Source organism: Myotis daubentonii, chromosome 9, assembly GCF_963259705.1.
Source record: "Myotis daubentonii chromosome 9, mMyoDau2.1, whole genome shotgun sequence".
Classification (NCBI taxonomy): Eukaryota; Metazoa; Chordata; class Mammalia; order Chiroptera; family Vespertilionidae; genus Myotis; species Myotis daubentonii.
This window is the reverse complement of record NC_081848.1, coordinates 17,976,751-17,990,243: the sequence shown is the minus strand read 5'-3', so window position 1 is coordinate 17,990,243 and position 13,493 is coordinate 17,976,751. Positions and strand designations below refer to the sequence as shown.

Genomic DNA, 13,493 nt, shown 5'->3' with positions numbered 1-13,493 from the left:
ATACACTTTCCCACACCCCCTGCCATATACACAAGAGAATAAATGGTGGGAAAAGGCGTCTTCTGCTGGACCCACCCCTTGGGAGGACTGCTGGTGGTTTTTATCTCCCACACTGTTCCTGAGGGACTATCTGACAGCAACAGAAGCATGAGCTGCCTGAGTCATTGCCTCTGGGGACAAGTCAAGTCTGAAAACCCGGCTCCAAGGCCTAAGGGGAAATCAGTTTCTAGAATTTTCTGCCTTTTATGCATCAAAGAAAAAGTGTCAAGGTCTAACAGTACCCCAAGATTCCTTCTCGTGAATTAATGGATTTGTCTTTTGTTAAAGAAGTTGGATAGAGAGTTTCTAGGAATCCTTTATTATGTTGAAAGAATGTTAACACGAGATCATTTTGAATATCTTGGGATACTTACTATCTTTGAGCCTCAGCTTTCTCAGCTATCAAATGAGAGGAACACTTCACACCCCACAGGCTGGTCATGAGGATGGTGTAGGATGACTCATGACAGGTTTTTGTAAACATGATAGGTTTGTGCAAACTGCCTGTGCAACTGAGCAATGTAGTTATCATCATCATAATTGTTTTTAGAAAAATAAGGTCACTTATGCCTTGGAGGAAAGATATGAAATGTAATTGCACATCTTAGAGGATAGCAATATCCCTTCTGGTAAATAAGCTCTTCACGAGAGGGCAGAGTTGGGGCTGTGGTCTCTAGCTTGACCTTAATCTCTGCAGGTAACACCTGGCAAAGTATATTTTCTCTAAGTTGGAGCCCAAATGCTTGTGACTTTCAGAGTTAGTTGTCAAAGAAGTATAGCGATTGTACCGTACAATGCCTGGATCCCTTTCACGTCATCCTTGGGGAGGTGGAATCCATAGGGATGCTGGTACTTATAAGTTGGGTACATCAGCGCGGAGGGGTCTGTGGAATGGGCCAGGCCCAGGGCGTGGCCAAATTCGTGAGCAGCAACGGTGAATAAATTGAAACCTAGACAACACGAGAGAGAAAAAGGCAGCATCAACACAGGGTTTTATTTTCAATAGCTTCTGTCGTTACAGGAGAAATTACACTCAAATTACAGTTAACTTATTTTCTTTCCATAACTGGATTATTCCGAGGTTAGTAGGTTATTCTGGCACTGAGCTTTGCTTACTTTCCTCTAGTTCTTTTCCCCTTGGCTAGGAGGGGTTGCAGGGTGGGGGAAGAGGGAAATGTACATCAACCCCTTTTGTTCATGGTCAGTGATGCTCGGCAGGTTGATAAACAAGGGTCTAATCAGAGCCAATCGTGGTAAAATGATAACAGCGGCAATAATATGTAGACATAGGTCGCAGGCGCTTTACTGGTTCCCTGCTATTACAGCCTTCTCTTTTTTATCCTCACACGTTTCACACTGAAGAATTCCAGATGGCATGCACGATGTTCTGGAGTTTCATCCCCATCCCCATCGCTTCTCAGGAGAGTCCTGAATCCCTCAGGTCATTTCTGAATGCAGCCTATTTCCAAGTACAAGTAAAAGACAATACATACTATGGAGGTGAAGAAACAGAGCTGTGTGTGGAGGGGGGAATTGCTGCTTCTTGAGATTATATGCTATGAATCAGAGACCAGACAAGTCTACAGCACAACTGAGGGAGGGTCTTTCCTTTTGGATTTTTGGCTTACTTGTTTTTCCTAGCCAGCCCCCCTAGTTAAAGGGTGGCCTGGGGCGTTGAACCTCAGGGTTTCATGATGGAGGCCCAGAAGAAGGTACAATATTTTCCAGGTTATGGTGAATTGTGCATATATACCATTCATTCCCATAGTCCACTTCTCAGCATTGTCGAAATGTGTATCTCCTCCCAGGCCTTCTCCAGGTGCAAATGCATGGGCTAGCGTCCCGCGGGGCCCATCGAATGGGTAGGAATCCCCATGATCTAAACAAGTGGGGGAAAATGCCAACAGTGTTTAGTCCATCTGGCAATGGTGGGATAGATAACATAACTTTTTGAATAGCACTGATACTTCTCATACAAATGGATTTTCAATATTCATTTTTTATAAGAAGTTCAGTGTCAATGAGTAATCTGTCAGTTGGAAAATTAAAAGGCTGTTTTATATTTCAAAGATAGTAAGCATTAAAAGTAAAAAATGTGCTCCTGTTATTGTTTTTACTGTGATATCTATTAGTTGATGCGTGGCAGGCTGTGAATGGCACCCACGCCACAGATTACAAAAGGAGAGAGCACAGATGGTCATTTGACAGTGATCTCTTCCGCTGATTGGCATGTGGATGCGTTGGTAGAGTGCAGCTTTCAGCGCATGATTTAGCTAAGACAGGAACAGCAAAGTGAGCATGTGTGTGCTTTCTGTTTGAATAGCACAATACAATACAATCCAATTTAAGGAAGTGCCACAAATTTCTCTGTAATTTTGATAGACTTTCATGTGTAAAACTCATGACAGTCATAACAGTATTTATAAAACCCCAACTTTTAAAGCTTCATATATTTTTGTTTTATTATCTATATTTAATTAACACTTCTTTACAAACTTAATAGAAAAGGAGGAAGAGTAAAATGAGGGATGGTGTAGAAGCTATGTTTCACAGTTTATCAGGATTTTAGTGATGAAACATTTTATTAAAAAACAACAGATATGGGGAGGGATCAATCGGGGAAAAAGGAGACATATGTAAAACTTTAGACAATAAAAAAAATCCCAAACAACAACAAAAACCACAACAGATATGCATACCCCGTTAGCACAGACACCAGTGTGGTGATGGCCAGAAGGAGAGGGGGCGGGTTGGCGGAGATGGGGAAAGGGTGGTAAATAGGGATGTCTGTAATAGTGCCAACAATAAAAATTAAGTTATAAAAAAGTAAAACCTCAAAACAACAAACAAACAAAAACAGCACCACCAAATTCTGGTGTGTCATTTCCCAGGTTTAGGTGCACTGTAGGTTGTATGACCTGAGGCACCTAAGAAATGGCAGCACAGTCCCTAATAGGCTTGTGTTTTAGGGGACAGGGTGCAAGCATGAACAATGTTAACTCCATCACCCCAAGCTGCCCTGGCCACATTGTCCTGCCACTTTACTGGGTGGTCTTGGTCCTCTGGGAGCGGGACCCACCATGGGCCGTCTCTAAAGGGCTTGTACTCAGGCAAAACTTGCTTGATCTTCTCTCTCCTAGCTTCTAAGCAGGGTTCCCAGTGACATCAGATTAAAATTAAGATCAAGACTTAAAATAAAAGGGACACTTAGAAATGTTATCCTTGGAGGGTAAGAGGCAGTGGCGATCACATACCTTGTTTATAGGACGATAAAGAGAGAAAGTCACTTCATGGCCTTTCCTTTGTCTACTAACTAGATAAGGTTTCTCTTGAAAAGGTTCAGAGAGCTCCACCAACCTCTGCACAAAGTTATGCCTCTATTGCTTACCAGGGTGAGAAGGGATGGAGAAGCAGGCAAGTAGGAGGCAGGGCTAGTGATTCCACAAGTCGTCTGCAAGTGGGGGCCAGACGGCAACCCCACTCTCTTACCCACTGAAGGAAATAAATTTTACTGTCAGGGTCACTGTAAAATTTACTTTCTTCAGTGAGAATTCAAAGTGGGAGATTCTTAGCTAATATGGAAGGGGATATAAAGCAATGAATACATCACGGGAATGGTATGAGGTCATGTGGCCACCCAACCAATGGGAAAGCTAAATCTGACATTCTCTGTCCCTAATGGGGCAAAACCATAATGAACACATGTTACACGGAGTCCATTCTACAGCTCAGTCTAATAAAGACAAGAAATGTTGAGAACTCCTCTGGTTCTATTTTCTGGCCAGATGAAGATCATGACTTTGCCATGATCTTAGCCTCTGCCCATCACACTACGGCACGAAGAAGGATTGTGCTGATCACTTGGATTAAGTATTGTAGAAGGAAAAGTATTGGAACATTTCTCCTTTGGATTAGCAGACAAAATCCAAGAAGCACCACAGTACCTCCTGTTTCAAAAGATATCATGATATCTGCTTCTCCTGAATTTATTTTCACAAAGTTCAGAGGAACAGCGCTACTCCAGGCCTGCAAAGCCATCTCTACCGCCTTGTCTACATCAGCAGAAGTCATGGACGATGTGTATTTGGATATTCTGTGAAATAGAAGGAACATGTTTTTCTTTCAGTAAATGTCCCTAAGTGAAGAAGTCAAGAAATTATATTGTCTGTATTAAAACCTTAAATATTGAACATAAATTTACAGTGTAGATTTTGTCCTCCAAACAATAATTCTTATTTTGCTTTCATATTCGTTAAAATACTGAAACATGTTAAACAATAAGAAAAATAAAGTGAAGAAATGAAAGAGTTGAGAGTATCTGGTGCTGAAAGAGTTTGCCTTTCATTATTACTATATTTTCTCTAATTTTGAAGAATCATACTTGGTGAAACATGACAAGTACCAAGAAGTCCATTTTCCCTAATGTGGTTTTAATTGAGAAGAGCTCTCTTTTCCCCCATAAGGGACGACTGAGAATTTTCAGTTGTAAAAAATAAAAATGTGGAGTTGGAAAGTTTTGCAAACTTTCATTCAAAGGCCATCAGGATTTCCCCAGGGCCTTGTGGGGAATATTGAAATGATGCATTTTAAAAGAGGAAGTGCTCTCTTGAACTGGAAAAGGCTTGAGTCTTTCATCAAGTCCTGGTAGGACAGTGACATCTGCAGGCAGAAAATTAAGGAGTTGTTTTTCGGGGGGGTGGGGGGGGGGGGTGGGGTATGGGGAGGAACAAACAGTTGTAGAGAGAGTTGGTGGTTTTCTAACACATGCTGCCCTGGAGCGGAGTGGGGGTGGGCGGTTGGTTTCTGGCAGCATTCCGAGGAAGGGCTGGAGAGAGGAACTTCACCTGGGGACTTGGTGGGATGGAATTCAGATGCAGAGGGAGAGACAACCCTGAGAGCAGGACTGAGCCTACTGTCTCTCTTTCTCCAGCTCCTAGCCCAGTGCCTTGCATGCAGTAGGTATTTAGCAAATACACTTGATAAATGGATGAACTGATGAATAAAAATTAATGGTTTTTAGGGCCTACTTGGTGGTTCTCAAATTTTAGGACCCATGATAACCACCTAGGGAGATTTTCAAATATATAGGTGTAATCCAGAAATCTGCATTTTTGCAAGTGTCCTATAGGTTATTCTGATGCAAATGGTAAAATCTCAACCTGAAACCATCAGAGGTAATCCTTAAAGGGACCATTTCATGCTTTTAAAATATGCCAAGACCCCTATATAACAAAAATCAGTGGTTTATCACAATTCTGTGTAGTTAGCACTTGAACTTCCCTTACAGTATGGACAAGTCGGCCACATCTTTGAGCCAACTGTGTGCTGGGCTGGAGAAGGCAGAGACAGAGAAAGGAAGAGCACCAGGAGAGAACAAGAAAAGTCCTGGCCCCAGGTCTAGAGATTGATAAGCAATAGTGATAATAGCTAATATTCTTTGAACACATACTATTACACTGTTCTAAGCACTTTTTTTAAACACTCGCCATAAAATTTTCACAACACCTTAAGGGTTAATTATAATAATCTATGATTCATCAGGATTTGATCCCAGTTCTGACTTCAAAGCTTATGCACACAAGCACTGTGATATATTTTGTCTTTTAAAATCCTCTGGAATCCAGTAGCTATGTAGACAGAGTACTAGGCCTTCCGTGATGGGGTAGGGACTTATTCAGGAGCAGGCGTGGATGGGCAGTGAGAGTGTTGAGGCTATTTTGGGAGTGCCCAACTTATCACAAGAATATTACACCTCTCCAAGTCCCAAATTATCCTGATCTATGCCCCTTGTTTTGCTGGGCAATTCACAGACTAAAATTCTATAAGTTTAAGAAAATGAAGGAAAAGATTCCATGGGTTTATATAATTGTTTCCTGTCTTATCCTAATCATCTCATAATCACTATGTTCATCTGCTTATCAATTGTTTCCCATAAGGGGAACAAATGCTTTGCTTTTTGTGATTCTTAAGCTGAAGCCAATGACTAATAATTGTGTTCAGAGCTCCACCTTATGGACTCAGAAGCTCATAGCAGCTAGTTAGTGGCCTTGGTTTGGGCCCTCATTTTGATCACAGTTTAACAACTGGCTCTCTGAAGAGAAACCTTGATTTGTAGGGTTTGCAGATTTTCATATTCTAAACACTCTCACTATGGCTAATTTCTAGTTACCAACTTGTCACCATGGAATACAAAGTTGGGAAGAATTGAGCAGTGGCACATCATTTCCCCATACAAACAGAATAGATGTCAATGACTTCATGAACATAGGTAAATGTAGTACAGTATAATAATTAAAAAACAATGGTTTGATTACCTCTGTTTTTAACATAATTTATTTAATTGTAAGATTATATAGCTTGGTTTTTAATAATGGCTCTGTTTAGCAACCAGCTCACAAAATTCTTGGAAACGTAACAACTGGCTGCAACACTGCAGAAAATGTCAGGATTGGCTGTTGTGAGCTGTCAGTAGCCAGCTCCAGGCACCACCGCTGCCACAGTTTTAACAGCCCAGCCTTTCTCCAGGCCCAGATATCGACCAGACGTGCTCCTCCAGACAACGAAATCTGATCCTGACCCTGGTCTGGCTCTCCGGTGCCCTGGATTGAAGTCCAAACTGCGTAGCCTCCTGTTCTAGCGCCCTCCGCCCGCTCCACCTCACTTAACCTCATTGCTCTTCCTGCGCCCTCAACTCCCCCGCACGCCCTGCCCACTGCCCTGCCGGCCCAACACCAGGCCATTCCACTCCCTGCGGCTATTTGCTTGGCCTGCTTTTCTACCTGGAAAACCTCTACATTTGCGAGGTCTTTGGCAAAGATAGAAACAGGAGCTGCCCTCTTTCCATGCCGCCTCTGTCTGGCATGTAAGAGGCCCATAAGTCCACTGGCAGACTGCCTGCTTCCCACCCCACCCTCAGGCGGGGGGGTGGGCACCACGCGTGATCCCTCCAGCGGGCCTGTGAGGGAAGCCTGCGCTGACCCCAGGCTGCTGGGATGGAATTGCCATGTGATGACCTAGGGCACAGGGAAGATGTAGGTTCTGGTTGGGCATGTCCCCTCGAACTACACAGAATCCTTGCTCCGGGCAGAAGGAGGCCAGAGGGTGGGAGTGAATGTGGAGGTGGGGAGGGGGAACCTGGGGCTAAGGGCCCACAAAGGACAAATTTATTTCCAAAATTGAATGCCTATGATAGGTACTTAATAAGTCATCAATAAATGACTTTTTCAATTCATGAAAACAATGAATTTACCGATAGGGGAGTTTTATCATATCCTTTTGATTGAACAGGTTGTTTTAAGAACACTGGTGGATACTGTCAGCTTATTCACCCTAGGCTAGATTCTTTTTCTTTAAAGATAAATGTGTTGTCTCTAACTGGTAAAATTGTAATACCTAAGATGGCCAGCAATTACAGCAATCCTGAAATCATATTTTCTAGTGAATTTTCCATTGTCATTGTCTTACGATTGAGCCTGAACAATCTTTCTTGTGGTTGTGATGAGCCATGATATTTATACAGAACAGAAGGAAGCTTTTTTTGAAAGAAAAGAAGGAAAGAGAGAGAGGTGTTTCTGTCTGAATTTGGAAAGACTCAGATCTCATTACCTGTATGTCAAGGTATTTTTTTTCCACTTGGGTTCACCTGGGAAGAGGCGGTAGTTGGCCACATCAGGGACGCCGCAGCGAGGCCTCTTGATCACGTCCATTGTGGACCGGTCTAACTTCCCCGTGACTTGAAGGCCAAAGAATGCTTGCAGCTCCTTAATCTTCTTTACTATGGAATTGCTTCCTCGTACAACCATCTCACCAGCCTGGTGCCCTCCTTTCTTTGTGTAGAACTTGTCAAGATATGCCTGAAAGGGAGAGGTGGGCTGACACACCGACAGCACAGACTTGGGGAGTACTCATGCTCAGGAAATACTTTCTGGATATATGAAAAATAGTGCGCAGAGTATATTTCCATTTTTGAAAAAATTTAGATATATTTGCATAGGTAAAGCTTAGAAAGAAATACAGTGTGCCAAATTACTAACAACAATTATATTTTGGTAATGGGAATTTTAGTTAGTTAGTTCATTTATTTATTATTATTTTTTTGCTCACCTGCATTTTATAGTTTCCCTACAATGAATAGGTATTGTAAGAGAGAAAAATAATGGAAGGAAAAAGAACATTTCCCCCCCGTGAATCATTTATTTGTCCTTGACACCTGTACCCAATTTATGAAACAAACTCTCCTAGTCCTCTGGTGAGCAGTTATTGGTATCATATTTTCCTTAGACACCAATGTTTTTAACTCTCAGAGGCTTTGTGCTCCAGCCTCTCACCTTATGCAAAGGCAGAGGTTCAATCCATTTTCCTGCTGAGGCTTTTAATCAGTTCAGGTGTGCTCAGTGTATGGGGTTGAACTTGTTTCTGTGGGGCAGGTTTCCTGGGACAGGCTCTTTGTCCCTTGAGACAAGTAAAAGTAATCATCCTATATAATAAAACCCTAATATGCAAATCAACCTAACTATAGAACTACCAGCAGCAGAACAACTGGTTGCTATGACACACACTGACCACCAGGGGGCAGATGCTCAATGCAGGAGTTTCCCCCTGGTGGTCAGTGTGCTCCCACAGAGGGAGTGCCACTCAGCCAGAAGCCGGGCTCATGGTCGGTGAGCACAGTGGCAGTGGTGGGAGCCTCTCCTGCCTCTGCTGCAGGCGGGCAGTAAGGAGTGAGGAATTCCAGACTGTGAGAGCCCTGGACAGGCAGAGGGATGTCTGTCTGCTGGCTTAGGAGGCGATCAGGCCCAAGTCAGCAGGCTGACATCCCCCGTGGGGTCCTGGACTGAGAGAGGGCACAGGCCGGCCTGAGGGACGCCCCCCCAAGTGCAGGAATTTCATGCACCGGGCCTCTAGTACATTATAAAGCTTTCATTTGCACATAAAGCTTAAGCCTCTCATATATCATTCAAAATACTTTTCTATGACTGCTTAGGTGAAGTGAGTGAGGCAGAGTCACAAATGCAGAATCAGAACCTGCTGTTGATCCAACTTATTTCAGGAAAATAAACAAGGAACAGCTAAAGATTTATATATACATTTTTATTATATATAAAATTTTATATTTATACATTATATATAAGGTATTTTATTGCATATAAGTAGCATTTATTTAGATATTCCATGAACTATACACTTACTTATATTCTACATAAATTATGTATGTTTTAATTTGCATGTTATACATACATATTTATATATGTAAATAATAAACCATTGGCAGCAATCTTAATGTTTAACAATAGGGGATTTGTTAGATATAGTATTATATATTCATGTGCAGTAACACTAGTCCTCGGGTAACGTACCTCCAGGGTAATGCTGGCTTTGTAGAATGAGTTGGAAGCATTCTTTCCTCTTCGATGTTTTGAAATAGTTTGAGAAGGATAGGTATTAATTCTTCTTTAAATGTTTGGTAGAATTCACCTTTTGAAGCCATCTGGTCCTGGACTTTCATTTGCTGGGAGTTTGATTACTGCTTCAATTTCACTTCTAGTATCAGTCTGTTTAGATATTTTATGTTTTCCTGGTTCAGTCTTGGAAGGTTGTATGCTTCTAGAAATTTATCCATTTTTTTTAGATTGTCAAATTTGTTGGCAAATAATTGTTTGTAGTGTTCTTTAATGATTCCTTGTATTTCTGCGGTGTCTGTTGTTATTTCTCTTTCATTTATGATTTTATTTATTTGGGCTCTCTTTTTTTGTATTGGTAAGTTTGGCTGAGGGTTTGCCAATTTTGTTTATCTTTTCAAAGAACCAGCTTTTGATTTCATTTATCTTTTCTACTGTTTCTTTTTTAAATTTCTATTCCTGCTCAGACTTTAATTAGTTCCATCCTTCTGTTGACTTTAAGTTTTGTTTGTTCTTCTTTTTCTAATTCCTTTAGGTGTAAAGTTAGATTGTTTATTTGGGATTTTCCTTGTTTCTCAAGGTAGGCCTGTATGGCTAGGTACTGTTCTTCTTTGAAGAATTATCCAATGTTCTGAGAGCCTAAATAATTCCAGAACTTTCTTGCCAAAATTACTGATAAGGTTTTAGCATAATTTTCAGGGTCAAAATATTCAATTAGGCAAATAGATGTGCACTTAGAATTGTGTTTGTGTTAAATCTAACACTCATGCACTGTTGGCTCAACATCTGACCCTGGGTCAAAGATCTCAGCACATATCAGACGTGTCCCATTCACCCTCCTCCCTTCCCACCCCCTACTGTTAAATCACAGGGTTAAGGGTTCAGGTGGTTCCCTCTCCACTTCTCTTTCAATGTTTGAGAAATAAAAACAATGGAGTCCCAGAGAGTCTGTCCCAGCAAACCAGCGGCCCAGGTCTCCCCCTAATTCTATTTCACTGCATTTTCCTAGTGTCCTTCCTGAGAATTAAGAGTTTAAAACTCAGAGTTAAGTATGCTTCAACACAAGGTGAAATTCAAGATACGGTTTCTTCAACATTTCTTTCTACTTTGGCTAAGTCACAGAAAGGGAGTTGAGAACTTTTGATGCTGCGTGATAAATCCTAATAGAATATTCCCTAGGTTTTCAGAAATTCCTTTAAATTCTTTTGATTTCAGCTTTCTCATCTATAAAATAGGGTTGGTATCTGTCCTACTGACCACAGCAGTGTGAGGATCCAATGAGACCCTCATTGTGAAAAGTGCTTTTTAAAATATATATTTTTTTAATCCTCACCTGAAATGGAAGGATACTTTTTCTATTGATTTCTAGAGAAAATGGAAAGGAGGAGAGAGAGAGAGAGAGAAGGAGAAACATCAATGTGGGAGAGACACATCAATTGGTTGCCTCCTGCATGTGCCCTGACCTGGGTCCGGGATTGAACCCACAACCCAGGTAAGTGTCCTGGACTGGGAATTGAACCAGAGATCCTCCGATGTTTTAATCACTGAGTCATTCCGGCCAGGGCTGAAAATGCTTTTAAATGTATCAAAATATTTTAAAATGTATACTAGTATATCCTATATAGTAAAGAGCTAATATGTTAATTAGACCGAATGGCAGAATGACCTTCCTGAACAACCAGCGGGTGGAGGGCAGGGCCGCAGGGCCATGAGGGCTAAGCCCCTTGCATGAATTTTGTGCACTGGGCCTCTAATTAATATATATATATATATATATATATATATATATATATATATATATATATATATAGTATTTTACTCATTAATTCCACTTCTGGAAATCTATCCTGAGAAAGTAATCCTTTAGATTAGGCTGATGTACAAAGATGTTCATAGAAACATTATTTATATGGAATTAATTTATGTGTCCAACAAAAGAAATTATTAAATTAAAACTCACTTATACAGGAGTAAGCAAAAGTAGGTTCACAGTTATTCATATGGAAAAAGACATGCATTATGATTATTACAATGATTATTATTAACTCTGTGTTTTGTGTACGCACAACTGTAAACCTACTTTTGCTCACCCCTGTATTCTGGAATATGTATAACTCTTCAAAATAATGTTCATGACAATAGTATAAAAATAAATATTTTCTTGTGACATAATAATTACTGAGAAAGATAGGAACCAAATATAATAACATTTAAAAATATGTCTGTGCACAGAGAGTAAAATGGTAGTAAAGACACCCAAATTTAACAATTTATATTTGGGAAGTTTTTATTTTTTTTAATGATTCCATAATAATGTGATAATAAAAATTTATATTATTTTTAAGGACAATTTAACAACCTGCCTTAAATGTTGTATTGATATCACTAATTTTTAAAAAAACAAACAAAAAAGAATAAAACCCTGGATTAAGACAAAGTAAGCATTTCATCATCCTTCATTTTTGAAGCCTTTCTGTTCATCAGCAAATCAGAATTGAAAGGGTTTAAGTGGACATTTAATACATCAACTAAAACCCTGTTCATCTTTTCAGCTGTAGATTTCTGTGTTTGTGGGTTTGAGAAGCAGCAGATGGTATTTGGAAATGTTGCCTGTCTGTGTTTCCAGGCACAAGAAACCCCTTGTTCTCTCCAAGTGAGTGATCAAATGGGAGGAAGAGAGCAGTGTGGGAGCTGTTTATCCTGACGCCGGCTCCCAGGCCCCAGGTGATCCACTGGCCTTGCCTGTCTCTGGGACTCAGCCAATGACTTCTTCCTGTGGTCTCTCAGCTCTTGCCAAACTAGCCTGATGCTCCTTCACCCCCCAAGATGCTGCACTGTCTATTTCCTCTGCCTGGACTGCTCTGCCCCTGGATCTTCATGGGACTGGCTCTTTCATGTAGTGCAGGGTCATCGCGAATGCCACTTCCTCGGAGAAGCCTTCCTGGATTACCCAGGTGAAAATGCGCCCCACTGTCCCAGGCACTCTCTGTCAACCTGGTTAATTTTTTTCCAACATCACATCACTTTCTGAAATAATCTTGGACATTTGTCAATTGACTACATGTTTATCTCCCCCCAGCACCTTCCCATGCCCTCTATCATCCCCAAGTAAGCACCGTCAGCCCAGGGACATTACTTGTTTTGTTCATTGACGTTTATCCAAAACTTAGAACTGGCCCTGGCACCTAGCACACAGTCAGCAGTCAATAAATCATGTTGAATGAATGAACTTAAACTGTCGACTTTCGTGCTGTCTTATTTGTTGTATTTTAAGGCTGTCAGAGTTGTTATATGATTCTGTAAACCAGAGGGTGGGACACTAATTTTTGTTTTAGTCACTGGGACCCACATTAGAGGTTTGCCCAGATTATTCTAAGAATGAAAGAGTGATACCTGTTTTTGTTCGGAGCTGATGACTGGGGATTTGGCAGGCAGGGGAAGGTGTTGTTTGCCAGGTGGCAAGGTGTTGACAGGTTTTCTTGCTCCTTAGTCAAAAGTCATTCTGAGGGCACATCATTAGGAAAACAGACCGAGGCTGGCTTATTTTGGAGAAAAAGAAGTAAGGGATCACTAAAAATCCCCAATATTTCCAGGCCACCTAACTTTTCCAAATGCTCCTGCAAGGATGGCTTTTCCCAAAGGTTCTAGTCTTCTTCGGGTGCAAACTGCTAATTTTTAGGTCAACTAACTTTTTTTTTCTGTAAAGGACTGAAAGTTAATATTTTTGGTTTTGCCACGCTCCATTGTGGAACGAAAGAGTAATAGACGACAGGTAAGTGAATAGATGCGGCCGGCATCTCCGACGACCATCGTTTGTCGGAACCTGTACTAGCATCACGGTCTCCATCCACCTCAGCTCAGTCAGGCCTCAGTGTGCTCCTCCTTCTGGGGTCACGAAGGCTCCGCTGTGTCCGAATCAGAGCGGCATGAGGTGGGCGAGGCAAAACCACATTTGGAGAGAAGGGACCCAAACTAGGTGGCGCCGATGAAATGCAATTTAAAATAGACGCCAGTATTTGAGCTATGTTATTTTGGATTGAATTCCTCTAAAAGTGG

General features: G+C 41.2%; 1 protein-coding gene across 1 annotated transcript in view; it reads right to left on the bottom strand.

Annotated features, from left to right (window-relative positions):
* MMP20 (matrix metallopeptidase 20) overlaps window positions 1–13,493 on the bottom strand; it is a 37,328-nt gene that overhangs the window by 22,402 nt on the left and 1,433 nt on the right. Inside the window, exons 2-5 of the mRNA XM_059710966.1 lie at window positions 7,645–7,892; window positions 3,984–4,132; window positions 1,793–1,918; window positions 828–989 (exon numbers count right to left, since the gene is read on the bottom strand). Coding sequence (XP_059566949.1) covers window positions 828–989; window positions 1,793–1,918; window positions 3,984–4,132; window positions 7,645–7,892 — 685 coding nt within the window. The remainder of the gene's footprint in view (window positions 1–827; window positions 990–1,792; window positions 1,919–3,983; window positions 4,133–7,644; window positions 7,893–13,493) is intronic.